The sequence below is a fragment of the Ilyonectria robusta genome, assembly GCF_021365365.1.
Source record: "Ilyonectria robusta strain PMI_751 chromosome Unknown BGZ61scaffold_10, whole genome shotgun sequence".
Taxonomy (NCBI): domain Eukaryota; kingdom Fungi; phylum Ascomycota; class Sordariomycetes; order Hypocreales; family Nectriaceae; genus Ilyonectria; species Ilyonectria robusta.
The window spans coordinates 216,096-242,432 of record NW_025764444.1 but is presented as its reverse complement, the minus strand read 5'-3'; the positions used below and the strand labels follow the sequence as shown (position 1 = coordinate 242,432).

The 26,337-nt window shown below is 49.9% G+C and overlaps 11 protein-coding genes across 11 annotated transcripts; 5 read left to right on the top strand and 6 right to left on the bottom strand.

Annotated features, from left to right (window-relative positions):
* Positions 1-105: 105 nt before the first annotated feature.
* Positions 106-1,894, bottom strand: BGZ61DRAFT_493977 (glycosyl hydrolase; the record flags this gene model as incomplete). Its single annotated transcript, XM_046250725.1, has 2 exons — positions 106-236; positions 451-1,894. The coding sequence occupies 2 exons, from the start codon at positions 1,892-1,894 to the stop codon at positions 106-108; spliced, it is 1,575 nt and encodes a 524-aa protein (XP_046104059.1).
* Positions 1,895-3,110: 1,216 nt separating this feature from the next.
* On the top strand, positions 3,111-4,747 carry BGZ61DRAFT_420320 (uncharacterized protein). Its single transcript, XM_046243481.1, has 3 exons — positions 3,111-3,419; positions 3,474-4,095; positions 4,159-4,747. Exons 1-3 carry the CDS (start codon positions 3,358-3,360, stop codon positions 4,666-4,668), a joined length of 1,194 nt encoding a protein of 397 aa, XP_046104058.1. The 5' UTR covers positions 3,111-3,357; the 3' UTR covers positions 4,669-4,747.
* A 1,615-nt stretch (positions 4,748-6,362) lies between these two features.
* BGZ61DRAFT_451893 (S-adenosyl-L-methionine-dependent methyltransferase) lies at positions 6,363-8,292 on the top strand. Its single transcript, XM_046245879.1, has 12 exons — positions 6,363-6,544; positions 6,595-6,630; positions 6,702-6,795; positions 6,845-6,867; positions 6,919-6,937; positions 6,992-7,120; positions 7,167-7,189; positions 7,239-7,276; positions 7,323-7,460; positions 7,517-7,779; positions 7,831-7,987; positions 8,035-8,292. Exons 1-12 carry the CDS (start codon positions 6,473-6,475, stop codon positions 8,063-8,065), a joined length of 1,023 nt encoding a protein of 340 aa, XP_046104057.1. The 5' UTR covers positions 6,363-6,472; the 3' UTR covers positions 8,066-8,292.
* A 561-nt stretch (positions 8,293-8,853) lies between these two features.
* BGZ61DRAFT_451891 (uncharacterized protein) lies at positions 8,854-10,244 on the top strand. The gene is made up of 5 exons (XM_046245878.1): positions 8,854-9,104; positions 9,164-9,200; positions 9,256-9,323; positions 9,376-9,758; positions 9,821-10,244. Exons 1-5 carry the CDS (start codon positions 8,934-8,936, stop codon positions 10,158-10,160), a joined length of 999 nt encoding a protein of 332 aa, XP_046104056.1. The 5' UTR covers positions 8,854-8,933; the 3' UTR covers positions 10,161-10,244.
* On the bottom strand, positions 10,218-11,438 carry BGZ61DRAFT_420312 (uncharacterized protein; the record flags this gene model as incomplete). The annotated part of the gene is made up of 2 exons (XM_046243480.1): positions 10,912-11,438; positions 10,218-10,854 (listed from the first exon to the last, which is right to left on the bottom strand). Exons 1-2 carry the CDS (start codon positions 11,199-11,201, stop codon positions 10,218-10,220), a joined length of 927 nt encoding a protein of 308 aa, XP_046104055.1. The 5' UTR covers positions 11,202-11,438.
* Positions 11,439-11,615: 177 nt separating this feature from the next.
* BGZ61DRAFT_451887 (uncharacterized protein) lies at positions 11,616-14,042 on the top strand. The gene is made up of 5 exons (XM_046245877.1): positions 11,616-11,793; positions 11,851-12,028; positions 12,075-12,168; positions 12,224-12,763; positions 12,812-14,042. Exons 1-5 carry the CDS (start codon positions 11,634-11,636, stop codon positions 13,919-13,921), a joined length of 2,082 nt encoding a protein of 693 aa, XP_046104054.1. The 5' UTR covers positions 11,616-11,633; the 3' UTR covers positions 13,922-14,042.
* Positions 14,043-14,349: 307 nt separating this feature from the next.
* BGZ61DRAFT_493972 (uncharacterized protein) lies at positions 14,350-15,045 on the bottom strand (the record flags this gene model as incomplete). Its single annotated transcript, XM_046250724.1, has 1 exon — positions 14,350-15,045. The coding sequence occupies one exon, from the start codon at positions 15,043-15,045 to the stop codon at positions 14,350-14,352; it is 696 nt and encodes a 231-aa protein (XP_046104053.1).
* Positions 15,046-16,070: 1,025 nt separating this feature from the next.
* BGZ61DRAFT_532502 (uncharacterized protein) lies at positions 16,071-16,565 on the top strand (the record flags this gene model as incomplete). Its single annotated transcript, XM_046253875.1, has 4 exons — positions 16,071-16,123; positions 16,179-16,281; positions 16,335-16,370; positions 16,422-16,565. The coding sequence occupies 4 exons, from the start codon at positions 16,071-16,073 to the stop codon at positions 16,563-16,565; spliced, it is 336 nt and encodes a 111-aa protein (XP_046104052.1).
* A 2,495-nt stretch (positions 16,566-19,060) lies between these two features.
* BGZ61DRAFT_390414 (Alpha/Beta hydrolase protein) lies at positions 19,061-21,312 on the bottom strand (the record flags this gene model as incomplete). The annotated part of the gene is made up of 5 exons (XM_046242811.1): positions 19,061-19,751; positions 19,810-20,473; positions 20,524-20,969; positions 21,025-21,130; positions 21,178-21,312. The coding sequence occupies 5 exons, from the start codon at positions 21,310-21,312 to the stop codon at positions 19,159-19,161; spliced, it is 1,944 nt and encodes a 647-aa protein (XP_046104051.1). The 3' UTR covers positions 19,061-19,158.
* Positions 21,313-22,052: 740 nt separating this feature from the next.
* On the bottom strand, positions 22,053-23,792 carry BGZ61DRAFT_478030 (Tannase/feruloyl esterase; the record flags this gene model as incomplete). Its single annotated transcript, XM_046248965.1, has 1 exon — positions 22,053-23,792. One exon carries the CDS (start codon positions 23,790-23,792, stop codon positions 22,053-22,055), a length of 1,740 nt encoding a protein of 579 aa, XP_046104050.1.
* Positions 23,793-25,231: 1,439 nt separating this feature from the next.
* Positions 25,232-25,719, bottom strand: BGZ61DRAFT_31383 (uncharacterized protein). Its single transcript, XM_046238848.1, has one exon. The coding sequence runs from the start codon at positions 25,646-25,648 to the stop codon at positions 25,340-25,342; it is 309 nt and encodes a 102-aa protein (XP_046104049.1). The 5' UTR covers positions 25,649-25,719; the 3' UTR covers positions 25,232-25,339.
* Between the last annotated feature and the right edge of the window lie 618 nt (positions 25,720-26,337).

The following is a 26,337-nucleotide window of genomic DNA, read 5'->3' as shown; positions in this document are numbered from 1 at the left end:
GCTGACTGCTTTCACTATAATTAATGCAGAAAATTAGGACGAAGAAGCCGTTCACAGCCGCCTAATGGATTGGTGTAGCACGAGCAAAGAAATCATCTTTCTCAATTACTGTTCGACTGGTTCATACACGCCTTCGTCGATTTCCTGGCTGATGGGCTTGTACCTCCACCGGCCAAAATAGGCAGGAGTTTGACCTTCCCCGCCGTTGCTGGTGGCATATGCTCCAAGCAAGGTCCCTACAGCAGGAAATTGTGTCAGTCAAACAATCAACACTTCAATGACAATTCGCACCGAATATTTACTCACCGTGGAACGGGCCGGATCCTCCAGAAACAACCTCCGCGCTCACTTTTCCCAAGACGAGCTGCTTGTGCGGACTATCAGTGGATGCAGCTGACAGCCCATAGTATGAGTCCTTGTTCGCTGAAATGCTTAGTCTGATGGGTTTACGAAGCCAGTGCGCTGGGACGTCAACCGTCTTTTTCTCTGGCACAACGATGCCTGGCTTCCCACTGGCTTCGACATACAACTTGAGCTTCAGCCCAGATTTACTGCCCTTGATGATGCTGATGTCGATGTGTTGGTACTGAGTTAGGAACACCGTCAGGCCGGCCTCCTCAAGAACATCCTTGGGTTCGAAAGAAACATCCACAGTGTAGGTGAAGATGGAGCTGGACTGCTTCCGTGAAATAAGGGCAAAGCCATCAGTAATTGGGTCGAACTGACTGTCCGCGGTCAAGTTGACTCGAGAAGGCGAAATCCGTAGCGTATTTGGGTGTCCAGGTGGCGACACGGTGAACAGAGAGGCCTTGGGCGGGCGCCAGTACAAGAAATGTCGAGGAATTTGAGACCCGCGCTTAAAGTCCACGCGATCTCCATCTGTCGCCCAAGGGCCATTGCCAGGAATCTTCTTGTTGACTCGAGGGAGAGGCCCATGCATGACGCCTTGAATCCGATCCACCACTGGCCACTCACCCTTTTCCCAGACCATCGGGGCCAGTACCGCTTCTCGACCCATGGGATAAACTTCCCAGTCAGGCCCAGATCTCGTCGCGAGCGCGACACACCACCAGTTGCCTGAAGCATCCTGGAAAAAGTCCGTATGGCCGATTGTCTGGAAAAACGAATCCGTGTTCTTGGCGGTCAATATAGGGTTTCCTTCGTATCCCTCGTACGGACCTTCGATGCTGGTAGCGCGGGAAATGACCGCAGAGTGATTTGTTTCCGTGCCTCCTTGGCTAATAGAGAGGTAGTAATATCCGTCCTTCTTGTACAGCTTAGGGCCTTCGGGATTGCGGTCGCCTGTGCCGTTCCAGACTGTCAAGGTCTTCAAAACGGACCCTGTGGCGAGGTCAACCTCGTGGATGAAAATCCCCCTTGCAACCGACATGTACACCTTTCCATTGTCGTCCCAGAAGAGGTCTGGATCAATCTCGTTCTCTGGGTTCTCAAAATGAATAGGATCGCTCCATGCGTCATCGTCGTACGGGTCTTTCGTCGTAAAAAGGAGAATCTTGGGACCCCAGCCCTCGTACCAGGATACATACGACGTGATCAAGTAGAAGAGGCCATCGTGATAGCGTATTGTCGACGCCCATATTCCCTCGCTTTGCTGGCTATTTCTGAACAGCTCAGGCACCTGCTCGGCGCGGTTGACAGCGTGGCTAGCAAGTTTCCAGTTTACAAGATCTTTACTTGCCCAGACAGGAGCGCCAGGGAACGTCAGAAACGAGGAAGTGGTGCAGAGGAAGGTATTGTCCCATTCGGGCACAAAAGTGCAGCTAGGGTCGGGATTGAACCCGGGCAGGATTGGGTTCGAAAACGCGCGACTCGCCGCACCTATTGGTAAGACGCTCATCACCCAAGCTGACCAGGAAATATGGGAGAACAACATGAAGAAAGATATGTCTTGGGATGTTTCGATATAACCCTTCCTCATAGACGTCCTCAAGTGATGCTCAGTCAAGTAGAATTTATGGGCCAGCTTTATGAGCAAATACCCCCTTCGCTTTCGCTTTCGTATAAACATTAGCCGCGAATGCTGGCTTTAGTCACTATCCTGACGTTGTTTATATTGCTATTGCTTGTAAATCCATGGCACAATACACTTTGGCAAGCGGGGTTGTACGTTATTTACCCTTCGTCCCGTATTCCCGCCATGATCGGACGAGCAGCACTTTAGCCGGTCGCCGTGTCGGCGGGATAGCGAAGGTTCAAATGCGGGGTGTGCGGAGATGACATAGAGTAGAGAAAAGCTGATGACATTGTATGCGACAATCCCGCAGATGGTAAACATCAGGTGAGGGGTGCAAGGAGCCGATGAAAGGACTTTAGGTCTAGGGTAGCCGTGGACAGATAATTTGTGAAGAATTCTGTTCTCCTTGCCCTCGATATTTTCAGAGGGAGATATGGACCACAATAACATTACCGGAAAGAGGAGTGATAATTCTCTTTTGCTGTAGCGGTATTGCGACAGATATAAAGCTCTCCCATCCTCACTCCAATCACTGACTGTTGGAGTAGATTGAACGCTAATTCTTTCTCACTATGTTACTTATATGGCTGCAAAAACATCTCAGTTGCCGATGGCAATGAATGAGATAATATTGGAAGACACAAAGTTGCTCCAGATAAAGATTCAACGGCTTAGGAACTATATTAATAACGATAGGGTCGTAGACAAATTATTAGGAATATATGCTGACACTTAGCAGGACCACAGGAAAGGTGTTATCTCAGGGTGAACTTGGTAAAGGAGCATACATAAACATTTGCGATATATCTAGGGTTAGAGAAATACCCTGCTACGATGTGCACCTCTGTAAATGTACTTGCGTGAATATTTGTAATACCTCTCTCTCCAACACGTCACACCGAGAGGCCAGGTGGATCTGATTGAGCTATTCTGATGCGAAATCCGAGACTCCCCGGAGAAGCGCAATGACGAAACCAGCTAATCTTAAGCTAACCCATCTCAGAGATTCGGCAGTGTTCCCCGAAACCGGACATCTCGATGGTTACTCCCATTGGTTGAGCCCCACCACCATGATTTAACCGGATAGTTAAAGTGGCACATTCTCCGCAGATCCGGGGACTCGCGGGTTTACTAGATGCGTTCTACGAGAGGGTTTGGGCTGATTAATTGTCAACCATTGGCTGCAGCTGATGATACTACTACGATTGCTGAAAAAAATTGGGCCTCTGAGTATCACGATGGGAGTCATGATTTGGTTTAAAAGCGGTACAATCCCCTCCATTCTAGACACGAAAATATCTTTCCCAAATCTGATACCCTAACCATCTTTTACACTGCAATCATCGCTCGGCCAAATCACAAGACACTCACACGCTTTCAGGATGACGACAACTCGGGAGATTCGATGGGGCATTCTGGCGACTGGTGCCATCTCGCAGACGTTGTAGGTCCATCTGTTTAATCCCTCAGCCAACCCACCCGCTCATGAACGCCACAGCACAAAGGATTTACTCGTTGATCCAAACACTCGCGGCGTCAGCAACCTCAAGCACACAGTCGTCGCTGCTGCCTCGTCTTCGTCAAGCGCCCGCGCCGAGACGTTTCTCAAAGACGTCGGGGCTTCCTCCGCTGCCAAGGCGTACGGCTCTTATGAGGAGCTGGTGCAGGATGCCGACGTCGAGATCATCTACGTCGCCACGCCGCACTCACATCACTACCAAAATGTCATGCTCTGCCTCGAGGCTGGCAAACATGTCCTTTGCGAGAAGGCCTTCACCGTAAATGCCAAGCAAGCGCGTATCTTGGTGGACAAAGCCAGAGAAAAGGGACTATTCCTGATGGAGGCGTTCTGGACGAGATACTTTCCTGTGACGGACTACGTTCGAGATGTCATTAGCTCTGGAAGACTGGGCACGGTTCATAGAGTCTTCTCAGACCTGAGCATGGGAATGTCTCCGGAAACCACGTTCAAGGACGGAAAACATCGCATGGTAAACCCAGATCTTGCTGGTGGCCCGCTGCTTGACCTCGGCGTTTACGCTTTGACGTGGCCATTCCTAGTATTCTACAAGGACCTGGCACCAGGCGAAGCACCAAAAGTTCTTGCATCGATGAAGAAGGTACGTCACTCACCACTACACCATCTAGTTTTGGGACGACTCGTGTTGACTGGATGACCATAGTACAAGCCAACTGGTGCGGACGAGACTACGACTATTCTTCTAACCTTCCCTCGAGCTGAGTCCGCCGGTGGCGACGCCCACGCCGTAGCCACCACCTCTATGCGAGTCGGCAGCCAACAAAACGATCCCACCCCCCAGGCAAGCGTGCGGATCCAGGGCGAGCAGGGAGAACTGCAGCTCTTCCCCATGGCGCAGAACCCCAGCGCCACCAAGCTCATTCTCAAAGACGGCACAGTGGAGGAAAAGCAATGGCCCAAGCCAGGCCCAGGCAAGGGCAGTGGCTGGTACAATGGATTCCTGCACTACATGAACCCGGAGGGCGAGGGCCAGGGCATGTTCTGGGAAGCTGACGAGGCGGGCCTGGCGATTATTGAAGGGCGAAAGGAGGGCAGGCGTCTGGACTTGACTGAGACCATTGCCGTCATGGATGTGTTGGATGAAGTTCGTCGCCAGGGAGGTCTAGTGTACCCGGAGAGTATCGAAACCGTAGAGTATCCGGCCAAGGTTTAGGGATGTTTTCTAGTAAACCTCAAGTAGCAAAGACATTGGCTTCAACCAAACTTCAATGTGCAATAGATTAGATCAGACGAATGCCTGAGATATCTGCAATCCTGCCATTTTTATAAATGGGTTTGAAATAATTCATTGTATATTGAACACAAGTCGGCTGCCGAAGTTGGCGCAGTTGTGGCTTTGCGCTATCGATGCCACAACTTGTCTGCACATTTCTTCCTCTGTGCATGCATTTCGCGTGCCCCGTGCGCACCTTCTCATCCAAGTGTGCACCTCACCCTCCAAGTATTTTTTTATTTTCTGCGCACCTGTTCCTTCCGCGCTTCATGTGAGGTTTCTCATGTCACAGGCCAGGGGATTCCTAACGCACCCTACCCATTTGAACAACGCACCTATTTTTATTTTTATTTTTATTCTTCTACAAAAAACGAGTTAGAATTAGTGGCAAGCCTTGAATCATAGAATTTTCTGTCGTCGTAAAATCATGTAGCATTATTACTGAACCGCCCATCTGTCGTGCAGCGTTTGACTGTAACTGTATGGACGGAACACACCTAGGCTCAGCTGGCTCTCACGAGCATCCACTGCAAGTCTACTCAAATCTTGTGATTTGTATCCTCCGCTTCTCGATGTCTCGATGTGCTGTGACCGGCCTGTGCCTCTTCTGGCTCTGCACCATGACCGCCCACGCACACAGACTCAACAGAGCACAATGGAACGGCGGAACTGTACGCCCTCGTACGCCGTCTCGGACCTTTGAACAAGCGAACGTCTGGGGCGTGCTGCTGGGAGCATGGAAGTCCCTGTAGCTCCTGCATAAACGGGCTGGAGCGCATTGGGACCAACTAGAGCCCACTGAAACCCCAGCTTCCCTTGAGTCTCGCGATCCTCACATCTTACGCCTTATCCTAAAAAAAAAGAACTTGGTTCCTCAAATGGCCAAGGTCGTATTATTAATCCATCTTCGAGTAATACGCTTATCAGGCAGGGAACTTGCGTAGATGTAGTGAGGATCTTGAACCGATTTTCAGATCCCACGCAGCTAGGGAGCTCATACTGTCCGGTTTAGTTCAACCCAAAAAGTGTGTTAATAATGAGTAAATAAAAGAAAACCACGAGGGTCGCTCGCAGCTAATTTCATTGGTATTTACACGACTATTAACACGAACAAGTGTGTATACACGTCTTGATTCACCTTCTGCTGTCCATGGCCTCAGGAACGTGAGGGCCGAAAACGGCCAGTAGTTTTAATGACTCAGCAAGTCCGGCTTCTCAATGAGGACTGTTGATAAACCAGCAGCCATATCTCGGCATAAGATTGAAGTCCCTTCTTGAAATGGCCAGATGTAGTGCGAAAAGTATTTCTTACGAATACTTAAATATACCTCGTCTCGAATATTCACTATTTCCACAATATTACCTCCCTTCTTTAAAGATCAGCCGAATGGGCTGACATCACAGGCAACCATTTGTGGTTAACAGGCCTGCACCCGTATGCTGTTGGTTTGTCTGCAGATTGCCCTCGTCCAATAACAACGCGACACCGCCGCAAAAATTGAACAGGTTGACATGGTACGGAGACCGGGATCTCGATTCACGAATGATTGCGGTTCGCTTATCCGGTCCGGCTGCAGCCAACTCGTGTATAACCGCCGCGGCCGAGGCGGAATATGAGGTGATGTTTCCCCTTTATACTTGGCGTTGCGGGGTTCTCATCTCTTCTCAATCATTACTCTTTTGCTCCTTCTGAGGTCTTTTCCGCTTGATCGTGGCATCGTGTTTGCCCAAGTCGAGATCCATCATGGCCGAGAACGCGCCCCGGTCCCACCCGAGCCCGCCAGCTGTGGAACGACGGCCAACTACCGCGGCCGACGTGAGTGAAATATCTGACGCCTTCTTCGTATTCTGGACCTGACCTTTCAGCCGGTGCCTGACGATGGTGACTCTGTATTTGATCAGGTGAGAGGAGATTGGCTCATGCTGGGTGAATGGGAGAGAAGCTTACAACAGCAAATCAATTCAATTCACAGATTTCAGCCTACAGTGACACTACGTCTCTCACATCGAGCATCCTAAACTACCGCAAGGAGAATGGCCGCACATATCATGCGTACAAGGCAGGATGTGAGATTGCCACGCCCCCGCGGAACGTCCAGCCACTGACCATCGTTAGCATACATTCTGCCGAACGACACCGTCAGTAATGTCTTCTCTGTCTAGAAACGCCCGCTGATTAAGAGAATCTAGTTGGAAAATGACCGCCTAGGTAGCATCAAGAAATCGTGTTGAAGCTTGACGAGTCCATCTAACAATGTCACAGATCAGCAGCATCACCTGTGCCTACTCACTCTTAACGATCGTTTATTCATCTCTCCTGTGGGAAAAGACAAGCCACTCAAGCGTATTCTCGATGCTGGTTGTGGAACGGGCATTTGGGCGCTAGACATTGGTAAGCTAGAAGTCCTTACGATTACTTCAGAATCTAACAATAGCAGCCGACGAGCATCCAGAAACAGAGGTACTTTCTCCGCTTGATAAGTCTGCAGCGTCTTATTAATGCATGCCAGGTCACTGGTGTCGACCTCAGCCCTATCCAGCCATCATTGTAGGTATTTTCAAGCCGTGGATGCATAGCGCTAATATTGCATTAGTGTCCCACCAAATGCCTCGTTTTTTGTAGATGATCTGGAGGCTGAATGGACCTATACCAGGCCTTTTGACTTGATCTACATGCGCGCAATGACAGGGTCTATCCGTGACTGGCCTAAGCTATTCCGCCAGGCATACGAGTGAGATCTACATTTGGGGGTCACCTTGAAGTCCAGTCTCTAACATTCGTGTCCAGGAACCTCTCTCCTGGTGGCTACATTGAACTGATGGATCCCATCTACCCGGTGACTTGCGATGATGGCACCGTGCCAAAAGACTCCGTAGTATACAAGTGGAGCGCCCTGATGAATGAGGCTGCCACCAAACTAGGAAGTGGTCTGGATTCTGGCTTGCGCTACAAGGACCAGCTCATCGATGCTGGATTCACGAATGTCACAGAGGCTCCTTACAAGTGGCCGATGAATACTTGGCCAAAGGATCCGAAGCTCAAAGAACTAGGTACTGAAGCGAGCCACATTACTAGACAACAGTTTGCTAATAGCGTATTAGGAGCATGGGGCAATGTCAACCTCGTTGGTGGCGTTCAGGGTCTCAGTATGTTCCTATTTACGAAAGTGCTGGGGTGGAATACAGATGAGCTCGAAGTCTTCTGTGTGGATGTCAGGAAGGACCTGTGCAACAAAGAGTTCCACGGATACTGGAGAGTGTGAGTATCACCGGCCTCCAGTTGAGAATAGATCTAACTCGATATAGGAATGTGGTTTACGCACAGAAGCCTTTGTGAATACGATACATCGTTTCAGGGATTATCGAGTGTTTCAAGCTATGTTAAACGACACGTGGTACATGCGGGAAGTTCGAAACTCACTGTAGAGGCTTGGTCGTCTCATGCAGGAACCTCTAGCGCCTGCTGGAATCTGTTGGGGCCCGCTGGACCTTTGGGTACATCCTGTGTCCGTAGTTCACTCCACTTACTATAATCGCCATGGGAATAGACACCCTTCTAGACCGTTCCTGCTGATACCACGTGCTCAATACCATGTCGATACCATGGGCAAATCCACAGAATATCGAGGGCACGCCAAAGACCGAGCTGTATTCTTGGTGCCACATCCCAAAGCTGGCATTGAAATGATGGGGTCCAGCCCGTACTCGACCTGTCAGAATGGCCGGAGTGGAGAGATGTCTGGGCCGAGACTAGTCCAAAGCCTCGGCTCGTGCCGGTGGGAGGTTAGATTGATTGCATAGTGATGGGCTTGCATTCCTGGAACAGAACCAGCAAGGAATAGCGAGGGGCGCCGTGAAACTCAACGCCCCAACAGGTTCCGAAAATTGCTTTATTAGCATTTCGCTCAAATGAGCGACCGGGTTCTGGACGCAAATGTGGCTTATCACAAAGCCTCTTTGGTGTGATATGAGGCAGGGGAAACCGAAAGCGGAATGGCTTGTCCCGTCACCCTGTCCAGCATTCCAGAGATCATCACTCTGAGACATGGTTCAAGCCATGGCAACAGGCCAAAGCTACAAAAGTCTGCTTGCGCTGTGATAAATATTTCCTCCTCCCTCCCAGCTCCTTCACCCCGCTCGCGCGCTGGTGCACCGTGTGACGCTGAACACACATCCCACCGTTGGCTATCAGGCCCCGATATACCATGGCTTCCGAAGCCGCGATCCCGGACCCATCCGAGACAAGAGTCCCGGTGGTCATTGGCGGTGTTGTATTTCTCCTCGTCGTCTCCACTTTGACGGTCGGGCTGCGTATCTTGAGCCGGGGGCTGTTGAAGCAATTTGCGCTAGACGATGCAACCGCGATCGCCGCATGGGTAAGTCGGACGGTCCATCCGGGGAATTGATTAGAACATTAGACTAAATGGTTTTAAAGGCGACTATAATGGGATGTGGTGTTTCTCAAGCCGCAAGTATGTCCCGTTCAAGGAGAACTCCCCCTCTTCAACAACAGCTGACGTCGGACAGTGACCAAATATGGTCTCGGGAGACATATGAGCACACTAACTCCGCAAGAAATAGTACTTTATCTCAGGGTATAGTAATGCGTTGGCTCATCCTTGTAGTTCCGTATCTAACATCTCATAGTGCTTTTGGTTATCCGTCATGTTTTACACCTACTCTCTTTTCTTCATCAAGATGACATTTCTTCTCAACTATTACCGCCTTCTGTCCGTCTCCAAGATGCGAGGAATGTGCATTGCAGCTATCGTTGTCATATTACTGTGGGGACTTGCTCACGGAATCTTGGTCTTTTTGTTGTGTATTCCTATTCAGGGCTGGTGGGACAAAAGCATCGACGCCAAGTGTCTCCCCGACGACCAACAGGTGCATTGGTGGTATTTCAACGGAGCTTTCAACATTTTCAGCGACATCTGCATAATACTTCTTCCCCTTCCGGACTTGTGGAAGCTAAACCTACCTCGCTCTCAGAAAGTCTACCTCATGGGCATTTTCTGCATAGGGTTCTTGTAAGTTCGCTGCTCCAGAAAGGCTGCATCAAGAACCACTGCTGACAATGTTAAAACTGCAGGATTGTTGCCATTTCAATCATGCGGATTCGATGGCTTCACCCCGAGCCGGACGTGACATGGTGGAATGTCGAGCCCGCTCTGTGGTCGCTCGCGGAAATAACAGCCGGCATTGCATGCGCCTGTCTCCCATTCTTCAAGCCCTTGACTGTGCGGATCAAGACGTTTGTTACTCGCAATTCGGCGGCTTTAAGCAAGCTGAGACTACGGTCGAAATCCAACAGGTCAGAGATGGAGTCTTGCGCAACTGTGGTTGAAGAACAGGGACAATCAAGCCGAGACCGAAAAGTACTGGGCAGCGTGGACAGTGAACAAACTGTTGTTAATGGAATGAATGTATAAATAGGAATACTCTGCGGACAATAATCAATCTACCTACGACCGGTTCTTGGCTCCTGGCTATTCCAGGTTGACCAAGGTTGTAAACTTGTGCGTGAGCGTTGTCGCCGTCGCCGCCGCTCCGTCACGATCTGTGTTGAAGCTGGCCTCTTTCCAGTCGTTCAGCACCTGCAGATGTTCCTCGCACTTCTTTGCAGCATAGCCCCATCCATCTGAGCCCAATGGGACACGGACAGTCCAGGGTCGTCCTGCAGCGACACCCTTCCTGGTGATGACATCCACCATGCTCCTGGCAACTTTCTCCACGTCTCCTGGCATCATGTCCATGCCGGATTTAACAAAGCAATCCATCAGTTCGCCGAACAGGGGCAAATAGCCAGCAACAGCAGGCTGCACAAATGTTTGCTCGCCTTCTTCGCGCGGCTGCCCCAAAGAAGTTTGCATTCCACCACACTCGATGGCAACGCTTCGAATGCCCAGCGGCATGCCTTCCTTGTGCAAGGCTTCAACATAGGTACTCAGTGCCGCTTTAGAGGCTGCGTAGTGCGACATGAATGGAAGCGGTCCCCAGGCTGAACTCGATGAGGTGAAGGCGACGCAACCATGGCCCTGGGCGCGGAAGAATGGGAAGATGGCGCGTGTCATGCGCATTTGCCCGAACAAGTTCACTTGGAACATTTGATCGATGTAGGTGTCGCTGTAGAACATGTTAGAATAAATCTTTAAGTGGGAGCGGCGGAAGCGATATACTTACTCTGCCTCTTCGGCGCTCTTGAAGCCGGTGCGACCAGCGTTGTTGACCAACACGTCAATCGATCCAAACATTTCCCAAGCCTTCTTGACTTGCGCATCAATCGTCTGCTGGGATGCCGTGATGTCCAGTTCGAGAAATGCAAGGCTCTCTGACTTGGCAATGCGAGGGCCAAGTCGTTCCTCGACCTTGCGGCCAGAAGCAATGACATTGTCGCCACGAGAGAGAACGTCGCGGACCAAGGCTTCTCCAAGGCCAGAGGTGGTTCCGGTGATGAGCCAGGTGCAAGGCATTGTGAATGATTGAGGGGGTTTGATTGTTGTATGTGTTTGTTGATGGTGGAGTTGAGTGTGTTATTGTGTTGTGTGTAATGATGGGTGTGAATTGAATTACTGTCTTGGATTGGTAAAACTTCCATTTCATACGGGAAAGGCGTTTGTATTTATAGCTTGGAATCAACAAGATAATACCAGAATTGAGTACTCTGCTGTGCATGCGAGAAATGGTGCCTCTTACGGTGTCCGTGATATTTGGTCCGTCCGTATAGCGTGAGATCAATTGAACCAGCCATCGGACGGACCAAGGACGGACCAAATGACGGACCAAGATAAGCACTCTGTACAGACGTCCTTGTCAAAATGCGGTCACGTGACGCGGACGAATGCTTTCGTCCGCGGCTGAAGCAACAATTCGTCATCCAGCGAGAATCCACTCAAACGGACGAAATGCCTCTTCATCCGATTCATCGTGTCACTCCAACAGCCACGACGGCCTCCGATACACGTAGAGATTCCGCCATGGACGAATCACTTCCAAATGCACCGCCTCCTGCTGCTCCAAGACCTCGGAGGCCGATGAGGAAAGGAACCCACAGCTGTTTCGAGTGTACGCATATTGACCCTCCGCCGTCATATTTCGCCGTACCAACTCAGTGTTAATTAGGCCGTCGACGCAAAATCCGGTGTACATTCACCTCCAACGCGTCCGTCTGCTCGCAATGTTCCGCCCGTGGTGGTTTATGCCTCAACCAACGCCAGGAACCATTTCTCCATCCACCAAGCAGCATTGCTCCCCGTCAAGGCTCCGCTGGATCCTCCGAGCTATTTCTTGACCCCGCGTTGTGAGATGTCCGCCTCTGTGACAGGGCAATTGCTGACAGGACGCAGTTCTGACAAACCGGACCATCCTTCTGATTCTGACATTTTGGTAAACGACGGCAGCTACCAACCCCCTCTGGTCTCGATGATTGCCGATAACGAAGTGAGAATTTATTTATCATTTCCTCGGCGTAGAGAATTAAGTATTGACCATGCAGATCTGGTCCACGGCCGCTGGGACGGAACGAATGTCAGCAACAAGCCCTCAGGCGCGAGGCGACAAGTCCACATTAAACACGCTCCCAGAGTGCGCAAGTCCGCAATGTTCCAGCATCTCCCAGTTGTCTCAGGACAAAGCAAAGCGTGTATGCGCGACCCTTCGTTCAGCACTGCCTAGCTACGACTCCTTTATGTCGACTCTATCCGAGTATGGATCCTGGTGGGCCGGCTTCCGCTTCAAGACTCATCTCAACTCACAAGAACCTGCAGAGGAGCTGGCTGTGTTCGCTGCTCGCAATTACACGAGCAACAATCCTGCTCTTCTAGGTACACTCGCTGCCGCTTATGCTCGTAGCCTGAATAGATACCACCAGTTGTACGTTTTGATCGAAAGCCTCGTGGTGTCGGACTTTGAATACGCCTCTACCATTGAGGGTATGCACTGTCTTATCTTGCTTGCAAGATCGCTTACTGAAATCGGTCAACCGCGCCGCTCCTGGCTTATATGGCGGAAGGGCATGGCGATTGCACAGCTCATGGTACGCCCGGCCATCTTGAAAGTTAGAGCATGCTAACATTACGGCCAGGGACTCTACCGACGCGGTTCTAACCAGCTTCTTGCCGACAACATATGGTGGGCGGTCTATTCTGGAGATCGCTTCACTAGCTTGCTTCTTGGAGTTCCCCATGGATTTCCCGATGGGTACTACAACTCAAAAACACCGTACCACGAAGCTGCAGCGGCCGAGGTTACCCTTCAGACCATGCTACTCGCAGGAAAAATCATTGAGAGGAATCTGGTCGCTGACAAGCCTTCACTTGCCCAGACCCTGAGCCTAGATGAGCAATTGGATATAATCGCAGCCATGCTTCCAAAGACATGGTGGACTATTCCAGACCAAGTATCTGGTCTAACGCCAGACGATCAGCTCAAGGAGAAAGTATTACAGCAGTTTTACTTCTTCCACATCAAAACCTATCTCCATTTACCATTCATGGCAAAGTCTGCTGGTGGGCCGACCGCTGTCATCAGTACGCTTGCGTGTATGGGAGCTTCCCGCGAAATGCTCAAGCGTTTCTTGGTGCTCCGATCCATCATTCAGGGGTCATGTCTGTACGAATGCAAGACAACTGCCTTTCTCGCGTTTACGGCCGCTGTTATTCTTATTCTTGGCTTGGGCGACTTGAGTCATATGTCCGCGGCATCGAGCTCCAGCGAGGACATGGGCTTGCTGACGGCGGTGAGGGACATATTCCGCCAGGCTGCGAGGAGAGACCGATGCAAGATTTCGTCGCAATGCTGCAATTCCCTCGATATGCTTATGGGATCTCCGTGCAGTGATCCATCGACTACCCGACAGGACGGGGATCAAGACAAGATTCTAATACCATACTTTGGAATTGTAGTACGCCGTCGCACGAGCCAAACTACAGGCCGTCCGGAATACTGTGCTTCTCAGGTAGATTCCCAGATTTACCGAGGTGAAGCTTCTTCAATTAGTCAACCAACATCTGCAAACCCTCAGATGGGCAGCCAACTCCAGGAGGTAGAATTCCCGGCGTTTGAGTATTCGGGTCTAGGACTGACAGGGGACAATGTTGACTTTGATGTTTGGACTGACCCGTCCTGGTCCAATTCGCTGATGATGGATTTGGACCAGGACTGGAGTTTATTCACAGATTTTGGTGGGATGTAGTACGCCGGCCGTATAATAACTAAATTGGAAATCATGCCGCTGTTCAGTTCTTGCCCTTCAGTATCGGTGCCAGGCATTGTCGTCTGGACTTAGATTTGAAGAAATATTCTTCAAGTCGGATCACTCTCAATGGGACGAATTTGACCGTGGATCCTGCCGCCGCACTACGTTCACATCTTTCGCCACTGGAGTTGTCATGAACTGGTTTTCCTCGGACAATTCTATTGATTTTATTGAACAGCAACTAAACACACTCTCTATTTGAAACCCTCGAAACCCTTCTCACTTCTTCCAACTGGTGAACTTGGCGGTCCGCTAGTTAGCCCCTCACAACCCTCACAACCCTCTCCCTTCTCCACCTGGTGTCCTTGATGAACGGCCTAATCCTAGCGCATTTAGACTACTAGTCCTTGACTATGGGAGACACCTTAGTTGTGCTGGCCCTGGCCATTGCAGTAGGGAATAGGGTAGGTCTCATTAGCGCAAAGACGAATGATTCCCTTGACCCACGCAAGGTTGCCATAGGACGCGCTTTTGTACGTGTTGGATGTGAATTCATTCTTCTCCGGGGCATCGGTGCAGCCGCTGTAGACGTAGCCAGTAACACGGCGGACGTAAGGCTGGCTGACGACGACACCGTAGAGACCCGCCTCAAGAAGGAAAATCTGAGACTGGTCCTGGGTAGTGGTCCAGGTTTCGGTGTAGGTGAGAGATAGCGAGTAAGTCAGGATATCGCTAATGCCGGCAGTGACACCCGCAGCAAGCGAGTTGGCAACAGAGTAGCCAGAGGCGACGGTGATCCTGACTTCTCCGTCTGCGCTACTGGCAACGGGGGAGATGGCAATGTCCCAGTCGAGGAACTCCGTGTCAGAGAGGACCTGGACTTCGGTGCTCTCGTCGCAGCGGCGGTGGAGTGCATGGCCCTCGGTGGCAGGCAGGATGTCGCGCTCAGCAGGCGCGGAAGCGGCGTTGTTGAGGGCGTCAAACGCGGCGGACTTCATGACCTGGCGAGAGCCGTCGTTTGCGATGACGATGACATCGTCGGCGCCAAGGACTTGAGGAGAGGGGGCTGCAGCGGCAGCGCAAACAAGGCCAAGGATGGCAAGGGCGGATGGGAAGATCATTTTGTTTTGTGGATGAGAGAACGATTGTAAAGAAGTTGTAAAGATCAACTCAATGAGAATGAAAGAATGACTTGTGGGAGTGAAGCTGCTGTGTGTAGGCTGTGGATTGATTGTAAGACCATGAGAGTGAAAAGGCCGACTCTTATAAGATAGAAAGGATATCGTATGCTATCAACCATCACGTTCCTATCTTCTGTGATAACCCATAACCGGATATCCCCGTATGGCCTAGAAGCACAAAGGCCGCCATTGTCGGGCAACAATGTGAAACGTCATGGGTCGGTGCCCCTAGAGCAACCTTGACGGCCTATTGGGTACTATGAAGTACAGCCATGGCTTGCCAAGAATTGAACATATAGACTAGTTTGCGTGATATTAGTGTGGCCAGACAGGGAATGAGCCATAATCCTTTCGCTGCAATTGATGGAGAAATTAATACCGTGCAAGATGGGATGAGTATAGTCTGCCTCTGAGTTTGTTGTTTCAGGGCGACAAGCTAAAGATCCATCGTATGCCCCTGTAGACTATTTTGTAAAGAGAATGTCACACTGTTAAATCGATTGGCCCTCTTTTATGGAGAGATTTGCCCAAAGAGATCTTCAATGTCAATAAATTATAGTTTTCGATGTGTTTGACCCACCACACAGGCTAGTGCTTGGGCGCCCGGAGAATGGGGATGAAAGGATTAAAATAGATTAAATCGAGGCTAGACGGGAAGGCCGTCAATGCAAGAGATCTAATCGTCTGGCGACGTGACGACGCAATCAAGGATAACCTAAAATACCACTTTCCCTTTTCAGCCTTGTCGGTCCGACTAGTGATTGATAGAATAGTGATTTGTACATAAGAACTACTGCAGAAGCATCTCCAATTCTACTTTCATTCAGTACACTCTAGAACCATTCGCAATACGCTTTCATAGTCAAGTCTTTCATTAACTTTGTGGTTATTCGTTTCTGCCGAGCCACCTCCAGTCCAGAATTCAACTAGCCTGTTTGCCCATCCTGCGACAACCCAACGACACAATGTATTTTTCCGTTGCCAAAATTGTCTCTGCCTTTATGGCCCTCAACATGGTGTAAGTCACTGGCTGATATCTTGCTTGAGCCCTCTGAAAAACTGACTGTGATAAGCGCTGCCAACCTCCACGATAGTTGCGCCTGCCGCAATGGTGATAGCGACAACACGCGCCTGACCACGCTTGCCTGCACGGCCTACAACGAGGCTAGCTACGAGGTAAAGTGTCGCGAATATGAGCTTTAAATCTGTACTAACTTCCTCTATCTTAGTGGGGTAGCACCACTTACGATGCAGCTTCCGGACGCGTACGTACAGATCTATACACAATGGGACCTTGGTGAACTAACATGTTTTAGTGTGTTCAGGCAACTACCGAGGATCAGATTGCTGGAAAAGAATGGCAGGCTGCTTGCCAAAAGATCGCAAGCTCTGGTTTCGACTGTGCTGATGGCGAGGGAAAGTGCTACGCTTCCCCCGACGAAGTCAGCGGCTCGTGCTAGATGTGCGACGAGATAGCTTAGCCGGAGGGTTGGTGTTGTTTGTGTATTAGATATAGAGAGGAGAGGTGGTATATAACGTAGATTGTCCCAGAAAACGATGCAGGTGTCCGGAATGCCAATGTCAGATCCTTGCCTCAAAGCGCCTTGAAAATTTCCCACTCTGATCACGTAGCTTGCGTAAGTTTGCTGGTGTCATGCCTGGTTCCATACTAGACCCTTGCTCCAGTGACACGAACGGGTTAGTTTTCTGCCGTTGAAGGATAAGTGAGCTTCAATCAATAGTACCTTGATTCAGGAATCTACTATTTCTAGTGATATAGCTGTCAGCAGCCTTACTATCCAGACATGTAGTGAGCTATGAAGCATTGAGTTGGGTGGTCCCGAGAACTGCGAATTGGTTCGGCCCATTCGTCGGTTACCAGTGGATGTAACCTCGAAATCACTCGGTCCGACAAGTAACGCCCGACTAGTTGTAGATACAGGGATGAAAGCGTGACTGTGTTTCAGAGCAAGCCAACCCCCACAGCGGCCCGCGGTGGAATACACGCTTATCGTTTCATCTCGGACTCGCCGTCATAAATCATGTTCCGTGATGCGTCCCTCCTCCTGTCAATCACTCGTAGTAGAACTCTGGCTGCTTCTTCATCCGTTCTATGGTTCTTTGATCGTTTCTGTTCCAGCTCAAGGGTATAAAACGGCGTTCCCTTTTTGGTGGAAGATTTAGGGTTGGCAACGCCAGCAGTAACATTGCACCCTGGGTATATCCACCACTCGTTTGTCGAAATGAATAATAGTGCCGAAGGGCAAATATTGTAAACGAACGCTAGCGAGTTCCTCATGCGCACGGAGTCGCATGAGGTCGAACGCGAGATCAAGAGGACGCTTCTACTTGATGCTTATCCTTCTATCTATGTTGTTCTTTGGATGCTGGGGCTTGTCGGTCGCTTTATGGAAGCAGCAGGTCATCTGCCGTCGACAAGAACCAGCTGCTTCCAAGTCTCGACTCAGGCTATAGGGTGTGCAAACGCGCTGACTTCTGGGTTTCGCCACCATTTACGAAATAGACTTAAGGAGATCTGTGTAAATGGGGTCTTCTCAATCGCTAGATGTAAGCTTACATGATGAGGGAAGAGGATGATTAAACTTGAAACCTCCATCGCTGGCTGATAACCAATCCGTCTGTCTGGTGGATATCCAGAAACCTAGGGAGTGTTGAAATGTGATGATGCCAGTAAAGCTTGCCAACGGGATCATTTCCTCCATGGCTCCCAATATGCTTTAAGCAAGGCCGACGCGCGAGGGAGTTTTTCTTTGAAAGCGCTTGTGCTCTTACTAAGGGCAACGCCTTAGTTGGCACGTTGACGGCGTGGCCTGAGCAGAGGAGTAGGCGAAAGGCACCACTGAATTCTAGTCAACGGCCAACGGCCCATCGAAAAGTCGCAATTTTCCGTTGTCAGTCGGAAAACGCCCTATTTTCTTGGTAATCGATAGATCGTCAAGACGTCTCCCACTCCGGCTGCAACACTTAATCCATTGTGACGTACGAAGAACTCGACAACACCTAGCACGGTTTTTCAGGCTTGTTTTTTTTCGTCCCGAGATGAACACGCGATCCCGTACTGAACATACCGGCTTCCTGACGTCCAGCCATCAAGAAAGATGTGGATCAGGCCGGGGGATCGTCGAAGGATGACGACGACAGTACCCCTGCGTCGTCGGTACTCCGTGGTAATCTTGGCCCTGAGGACATGACAGACAGACGGCCATGGGGTGTTGACACTAGTAGAATAAGGTATTCAATTATGGTTCGGGGATCCCGTCTTCGATCATGGGGTAAAGAGGCATTTTTAAAACAGATGCTTGCTGGGATTCTGTAGACTAGTGCATCCCTGTTTGCGTCTCTGATCTGATGACTTAAACTCACGGAAGGCTAGTTACAGGTTTGGGGGCCACGCAGCTTAGGAGCTAGACTTGGGTATGTACGATAAGCTTTTCTTAGTACTCTTATCCCTGGCATGGTAGAGTTCTCGCCAGGGTTGAATCACCAGGGTTGAACACCCGACTCCACAATGGCATTTGTGTCTGTGATACGCTATGACGAGGTAATTAAAAAGATAAACAGGGAGTATTCGGTCCGACAAGTGATCGCCAAGAAAGCTTAGCAGTATGAAAACCACATGGATTTTGGCATTAAGCTAAGGAGTAATTGAACAGCGACAACCGTGTCTATCCTAAGGGCATAGGGTAGGCAAAAGGGCGTTTGGTACTTGATCGGAGGGAGATCAGGACACCGGCTTGAGATCAATGTCGGCCACGGATCTGGTAATAGTCAAGACGCGGTCTTTCAGTAAATAAGTTGTTTTGATAGCTGAGGATCATAAGGTTTACTTGTAGTGCTATGGAAATGTGTACAAATAGTGCCCGGATTATCGCATCTTATGAAGGGCCACGGGTGACCCATGGTGAGCCTCAGCCTGCAAAAGACATACAGAAAAGCACATTCTTCCCCTTTGAAAATATTCCCTGCACACACATAAATCGGATTGAAATTTAACGCATCCGGCAGAGCGAGGCAACTTTACGAGTGTGTGACCTAGAAAACACCCAGCAGCCCCAGTGAGCTTAGTATGGTCGCGAGAAGCAGGCAGACATGAGGCAACCTGGCCTGACTACCCTTGCTAACTTTCGCTGTCGGAGTGCTCGTGGAACCGTCGCTGCTGGTACTGTTACCGGCAATCTCTGTCTCAGCTGATGGAGAGATAATGATGAAATCCTGCACCACTGCTGTGCCATCCTCCAATGCTTCCAACTGTGTGTTCGTGCATGACTTTGGCGCCTGGTACAAGAAGCAAATTGGGGCAACACCCTCAAGCAGCTTGTTCTTGACGTGAAAGATGTTTGATGGTCCCTTGCTGCTGTAGGACTCCCCGGCACCGATCTTGACCTTGCCTGTGGCAATGTCCAGACCAAAGGTCGACCGCTTGAAGATCCGATATACGGTTTCGGGTTGATACGATGTGACAGCGTGCCCAGCTTCGAAAACACGCGAGAAGGAGACGTTTCCGTTCTGCCTCACCATACCTCCGATATAGCTGGAGTTGGTATCGATATTGGCGTATCCAGCGGATCGGAAAGCAGGAGCTTCAGGATATTCCATAGCTAGACTGACATTTTCCACACCGAGCCCTAGACATGTCACAATCAGTAAATGAAAAAGAAGGGATATACACAGGCTAGAACCCACAGTTGCATCGATAATCACGATCTCCATATACTAGAGCGAGATTCACACCAGCAGACAGAAGATAGTTCAAATCGGCCACAGTGCCAACCATGGGATCGCCGGTTATGAATAGCAAGTCCATGGGGATTGTGTTTCCACTCAGTGTGAAATTGAGCGACACGCCAAGCGCCTCTTGGACCCATCGTTGATTGTAAAAGGCCGTAGGATAGTCTGGCGGAACAACGGCGGTGTTCTGGATAGCGAGGTCAAATGGACTCCTGGAGGATGCAGCTGTGTAGGCTCCCTGAACGACACCAAAGCAAAGTTCTGTAGCCGCCACACATGCAGTATTGACTTGCATGTCAATTCCCAGCTGTTCAGGGTCCTTTTTGGTTTGTAGGGCTCGACATTGATCAATTAAATCATAGCACCCGCCTTCCATGGTGATGTTGTTCATGGCCATTTCATATGCCTCTTTCGAAATGGCTTGAACACCGTAGGTGTTGTTGTACGCATACTCCGGATATGCCATGATCTGGATCTTGGAGTCAATGCAACCGTTTGTGATGCCAAGTGTGCCCAAGTGGAACTTCTTTGCATGCGCGTCATTGATTGTACCGTTTTCGATTTTCTCATTCTGCTTCTGAAAATATGCCATGGTAGCGGGCGCGAAGAATCCCGAGTACTGGGTGAACTAGTGTTAGCCAATTGAAGTCTCTGATTGCAAGTACATACCGAGTAAGACCAGAAGTTGATTTCGTCGTTTGTTGTGCTGTACTCTGGAAACTCTTGGAACCAGACTTGAGAAATTTGCCAAATCTGTCGAGCAACCAGTCCTGTGGTATTCGCAGTGTGATGCGGGCTCGTGCTAGAAAAGGTGGCTGCAACGGATGTCAAGTTCGTTTGAACGTGATCGGCACCTTTCGAGGCAGGTGTAAAGTCGTTAGATACCAAATCAAATGTGCCATTCTGGAGGTTTGTGTACGAGAACCCTGTTTGAACTGGGACGTCGAGGTATAGGATATTAACATCATTGTTCCAGGACCACGGATTGAGGAGGGTGCTGTTAGAGTCGGCGTTTATAGTGCATGGAAAGCCGCTTGCGCCGTCCAAGAAGCTTTCACCTGGGCCTCCCGGGATGAAGATGGTAGTCGGGGCATGGGCAGTGTTATTCCTGGATTCTTATCATGGATTAGCACACAGATTTCCCATGACGACTCTCGCGAGGATACTCACGGAAGTACCAAAAAAAGATGCTCGCGTTGTACGTCTTGTCAATGCTCGGGACAGTGACGAACCCGCTGTACGCCTTCACTCCTGGAGTTGTTTCGCAGATGCTTGTCTGGCAGATATTAGCAGTGTCGCGATGGAGGATTAGAAGTGATAAACCTCTTTATATGAGATGGATGAGTCGGGATAATTACGTGACTGAAGCTGTGTCACATCGTCGGGCAACGGAACGAATGTTCCGCTTGCGGCAGAAGCAATTGCGGGGAAAACCAGCAAGGCCAGAATTGACAACATTGTGGCGATACGTTAAAGGCACGAATCTTGGAACTCAAATGATTTGATACACCTCGAAGCATTTTTTTTTTCCCCTTGAGGATTTCTCTCAATTTATACAATGGTCATTGTGACGAAAAGTAGAATCGGCGCCTGATCAATTACGCCGCTCATCTCGCCAAACAATTTAATTGGCCGTGTCGTCTATTGTTCTTCTTGCATAACGACAGGGTGACGACAGTGTGAGCATTATAGGGCGCACGGGCAAAAGACACAATAGCAAGCCGCCAAGCCCCTAAACTTTTTCTTCTTTTCTAGTGGAAGTTATACGGGGGAGGGTCAAACATTTCCTTTTTCTAGTGGAGGTTATACGGGGGAGGATCAAACATTTAGCAAGCTAACCAACCATGGCTTCGCATTTCTACACCGCCCCATCCAGCTCGCCAAACGCCAGGTTTCAAGCCTCACAAGCAGTGTTCATTGATATGCTCGCCATTCCGGAACGCAAATGCCGTTTCCCTCCGTCCGAATACGGGGGGCTTGGACTAGGGCGTCGAGTTTATGAGGCTGTGTATTGTACGGGGATGGGAAAAGGGCGACTGGATGAGGATCGTGCATTGTTGGGTAGAGTCACCCATCCCCGAGTAGTTTGACTGTAGCCTCTCGGTATAGAGATATGAGGCGGCTTGATTTAATTCGAAAAAACTGTGGATTTCCTGGCAGCTCCACATTGCAAGCTAGACTGTCTCTAAACTACAGAATTAGTAAACAGGCATAGGGAAGGCATCCAGATCGTAGTGCCAGTTATCGATAGACTTCTGGTCATAGACACAGTTCATCTTCTTCCCTCCGTTGGTCCACAAAGGCCGAAGAGGCCATCCACAAATCTGCTGATTGGTTCCCTTATCCTTGCCCTGCAGCACAGTAGCATTCAGCGTCTTGGGATCCACACCCCTCTCAACCCAGTCAATCATGACAGCCAAGTTAGTCTGTGGCCACGGTCCATTGGGCTCGTAGGCGTTGGTCGAACAGTGCGAGCCTCCCGGGACTAAGAAGAGGCGGTAAAATTCATCCATGGCTGCGGCACCCTCCTTGTAGCTCAGGTTTGGGTAGAGAACGGACCGGACAGACTCCCAATACCGGACCGAAGAGGCCGTGGGAATGCTAAAGTCGGATTCTCCATGGTAATGCAAGATTTTAGCTCCAGAGTCGCGGTAGCGGCTTAGGTCAGGCCAGTTGGTCATGAGTACATCATTATACTGATTCCAGCCATCCCAGATCCAGTCTCGCAGGGTGTCATAGGTGACGCCGTCCAAGTTGGGCATGTTGTAACTAGAGACTTTCAAAAGTTTGAGCAATGTCTCGACAAAAGTTCCACCCAGCCCAGTCGGCGTCATGGTCCAGGATTGGGTAGCTTTGTTCCAGGTCGTCTGGGCATCAGTCCAGGTGCTAGACTGAGTGTATGTGAAATAAGCGCGCTTCCCGTCACTGGTGTGAAGGCCTTCGAGGATCTTTTTGGCCACTTTGATGGCCTTGGCCGACACCTTGCCAGATTGAGCGGGGGTACTGGAAGTTGCGGCGCACGAGTACGACGTGCCCAGGGTGGAATCGATGTCGAAATGGAAGTTGCACAGGTCATTGCGGGAAACGACGCCATCTTCTCGGCCATCGAGCGCGTCACAGGCCTTGATGGTGGCATTCATGATGGCAAGGAGCTCACAAGGAGGTGGATAGTAGCCCATTGTTTGCTCGACGACGCCTGCGTATAGGTGCTGCACTTGCTGGAAAGCGAAGCGGAATGCGGGAGCGCCGATAACGGCACCGTCAAGATCCGTAAAGCGCTGGACCTGGCTCCAGCCCTCGCGACCACCCTCAGAGCAGCCCTGATAGTATGAGTAGAGCTTGTCATCGGCAGTCATGTTGTAGAACAGTTTGGCGAATGCCTTGCCGACGAGGATTTGGTCGTGGATTGCCTTGTACCCAAAGGCGTATATCTTGGTCCAGTCTTGAGTTCCATTGGCATCCAGGAACTGAGGAAGGACATTGGAAGCATCCGCGCCAAAGCCACCATCAGTAAGCGTTGTAGCGGCACCGTACATGACGCCGCCTGGAAGGGATTGAGACCCCATGATGGCGTAGCCGCCACCGCCGGTAGCAAGGTAGCGGTTCTTGAAGTCCCGGGGAGCCGGAAGCCACGCGGTCAACTTGACCGTGTCGTCGTCGCGACCGTCATGCGAAAAGGTTAGAGTCACGTTGCAGTAGTCGAAGTTGGCGTCCGGATACATGACATTTCCAGAAACGGAAGCATTCGTGACTGCATTGGCCGTTACTGCAGAGCTGTCGAAGCTGAGGCCGTTGTAGAAGCCATCTTTGGGAAGGTGAGCTGCTACGTATTCCTTGGTGCAGACATTGCCCAGGGAGGGCGTTGAGCGACGCACCGTGGCAGCAGATGCCGAGGAAAATAATGCCGTAGCGGCAATACCGAAAACAAAAGATGCCATACTCGGGTCTCAAGCTGTACCACGTCAAGACAAGACAACAAAGGATTTGAGTGAGCTTGTTGGGATTGAGTCAAGTACAATGGGGTTCGTTGACTGGTTTATATATCTTCTTTAAACGTGTTCATGTCGACACAGTTGGGACCTTCGACGTTAAGCCGCGACGACTGAACAAAGTCAAGAGTAGCCAGTTCGCCTTGCCCTCTAGTTTTCTCCAATCGGCTCTAGATGAGCCGTTGTCACCTAGCCGTTGGGACTCCCTGCCTTGGATAGTGTGATCTAAATGCCCACACCAGGTAAATAGTGTCAACCACCCTACGCCACAGCAGCGCGAATGACCAGCCAAACTCGAGCTGTATTCCGGGGTTATTTGCACTTGGCCCCACCAAATGCCGAAGCCCCGCCATCTGGAAGCCGTATTTGGGAGGCCACGGCGGCTGGATAAAGTCAAGATCGGCCGGCTCGGCTTTACTCCTGGGGTTGAAGCTGGGGTGCAGATCTGATCAATTGTCTTCTCCAATCGGCTCTCGATGAGCCGTCATTCCCGGACCTTAGGACTCCCTATCTTGGTTAGTGATGTTGAAGTATCCCCACCATTCGAAATAGGCCAACTACCCCGCGTTAGGGGAGCGTGAACGAGCAACCAAACTCAAGCCGAGTTCCGGAGTAAATAGTTTGCAGCTCAGCGATGTGGGGGCTAAGCCAGGAATGACAATATTGCTGTTCAATAAGAGAGCTAAAATCACATGCCAAAAGTATTGAAAATCCACCAACTTCACACTATGTCTGTCCAGTGCCGGCTGGTAAACAGATATAATTGGATATACTAATTTCTGATCGAAGTGAGACGGAAATCCCGGTTAAAGGTGGTCGTGGCGCGAAAGTTCTAGGGTAACGAAATCTCTTAGTCGTTGATGCGGTCTGCATGAATGAGTTAACGACGCGGAGGGCGCTCTAAGTTTTCGCACCTTCGATGTGGCGATCCAGGACAACTACCAGAGATGGCATGTGTACGGTGATATACTTCTATTATCCTTGTCGCCCGTCCTTATCTCTATCTTCTTCGTCATCCTCTGCACATAATGCACGTGAGTCTTGATGATTGTTCACAGCACCAATGACCTCGATGATCAAACAAGAATAAGTCTCATGAAATCTGACTAAACCTTAAATAAATACAGACACAGGGCTTATCAAATAACATATCTTCTTCTATTTAGCTTGCTTATATAATATTTTCCTTCAATATAGGGTTAGCTAGACTTTGTACCCGTGATGCGTTGATGAGGTTATTACATATCCGTAGAAACGTCACAGTCACGGAAGTAAAACAGACTTATCGCCGGCTTTCGTGACTGTCACATCCTACCTACCCTATGTTGTTTACCGGAACATCATATCCAGCTTCTCATTACTCTTGAACACGCTCGTCAACAGCAGCTATTCATTCGTGGTATATTTGTTCCAGGGCCGCCTTTGGACCTACTACTTGATCGCCCTGGATAGATTCCGTCTCTCCAATCCATGTGGACCTTGTTTTCTCGTCTACATCAACTAGGGAAAGCGTAACAAGGAAGCACCACCTTCCAGTATGCCGTCAAAAATCCGATAGCGAATTGTGTGAGTAGCTGGATCACATCCTTCCAAGCGCTCTCGGACAGGCTTGGCCTGACCCTTGAAGGCCGATTTTCTGTCGAGCCATAAAGTCCGATAGGCCCCACACCGTAGCCTTCTAGCGATGACGTGACGACGCTGGGGAACCGAAGGGCCTCGCATCCGAATGACCACGCGATATCCCAAACGCGGCTAATTGAGACATTGATGATTCTGGAGACTTTCGCGACCTTTATGATATCCATTTTGGCAGTTGTCTCTGAGGTTAAGAGAAGTCCGAAAAACGCGAAAATCAGCGTGAAAGCCGTTTAATTTGCGGAACGTGTTGAATGCTAAGTATTTTGTAGCGCAGCGAAGTGGAATTTAGGGCGTGAAATTGGGTACCCATGGGCACCCACAAGCGCTATTTTTCCCCCAATGGATACGTACTCGTAGGGTAGGTAGCTAAAAATGGAAAGGTGCTACAGGGTAGGTATAATTTTATTAAATATAAAGATAATAAATTGTATTTAAAATAGTACAGAATAAAATAAAATATGGTGAGAAGGTTCTTAAGATAGGTATCTATAGAATATTAAGTAATCTTTTTTATTATATTTAATTTGTAAATTGCCGTTTAGTAATAGGCTGCATAAGCTCCAAACCCTGTATTTCAACACACCACTACTCGCAAGCTTAGAATGCGCACCTAGCCCGTAAGCACCCAAAGGCATTTACAGCCCTAAAGTAAATCGCATTTAGCAGTCTCAGGAGTGTCAAATGTAGTAGCATTTCGATGACTGTATCCGGCCTTATCGGCCCGATATGTGGACGGGATGTTCGGATTCGGACTGGAGATTCTATAAGTCCGACCATATGTTGACAGCCCTTCTTGTCCGAGGCTTGGAGAAAAGGGATTCTCTCGGAAAACGGGTCTCACGGATCCCGAGACGCT

Bases quoted from the DNA above. Each gene is read 5' to 3' on its own strand.
- BGZ61DRAFT_420320 (XM_046243481.1), top strand. From the start codon at position 3,358: ATGACGACAACTCGGGAGATTCGATGGGGCATTCTGGCGACTGGTGCC. The intron at 3,420-3,473 runs GTAGGTCCATCT...TGAACGCCACAG, and splicing joins GGTGCCATCTCGCAGACGTT to CACAAAGGATTTACTCGTTG. The intron at 4,096-4,158 runs GTACGTCACTCA...GGATGACCATAG, and splicing joins TTCTTGCATCGATGAAGAAG to TACAAGCCAACTGGTGCGGA.
- BGZ61DRAFT_451893 (XM_046245879.1), top strand. From the start codon at position 6,473: ATGGCCGAGAACGCGCCCCGGTCCCACCCGAGCCCGCCAGCTGTGGAA. The intron at 6,545-6,594 runs GTGAGTGAAATA...CTGACCTTTCAG, and splicing joins GGCCAACTACCGCGGCCGAC to CCGGTGCCTGACGATGGTGA. The intron at 6,796-6,844 runs GTGAGATTGCCA...GACCATCGTTAG, and splicing joins TCATGCGTACAAGGCAGGAT to CATACATTCTGCCGAACGAC.
- BGZ61DRAFT_451891 (XM_046245878.1), top strand. From the start codon at position 8,934: ATGGCTTCCGAAGCCGCGATCCCGGACCCATCCGAGACAAGAGTCCCG. The intron at 9,105-9,163 runs GTAAGTCGGACG...ATGGTTTTAAAG, and splicing joins CAACCGCGATCGCCGCATGG to GCGACTATAATGGGATGTGG. The intron at 9,759-9,820 runs GTAAGTTCGCTG...TTAAAACTGCAG, and splicing joins ATTTTCTGCATAGGGTTCTT to GATTGTTGCCATTTCAATCA.
- BGZ61DRAFT_451887 (XM_046245877.1), top strand. From the start codon at position 11,634: ATGCCTCTTCATCCGATTCATCGTGTCACTCCAACAGCCACGACGGCC. The intron at 11,794-11,850 runs GTACGCATATTG...AGTGTTAATTAG, and splicing joins AACCCACAGCTGTTTCGAGT to GCCGTCGACGCAAAATCCGG. The intron at 12,029-12,074 runs GTGAGATGTCCG...GACAGGACGCAG, and splicing joins CTATTTCTTGACCCCGCGTT to TTCTGACAAACCGGACCATC.
- BGZ61DRAFT_31383 (XM_046238848.1), bottom strand. From the start codon at position 25,648: ATGGATATCATAAAGGTCGCGAAAGTCTCCAGAATCATCAATGTCTCA.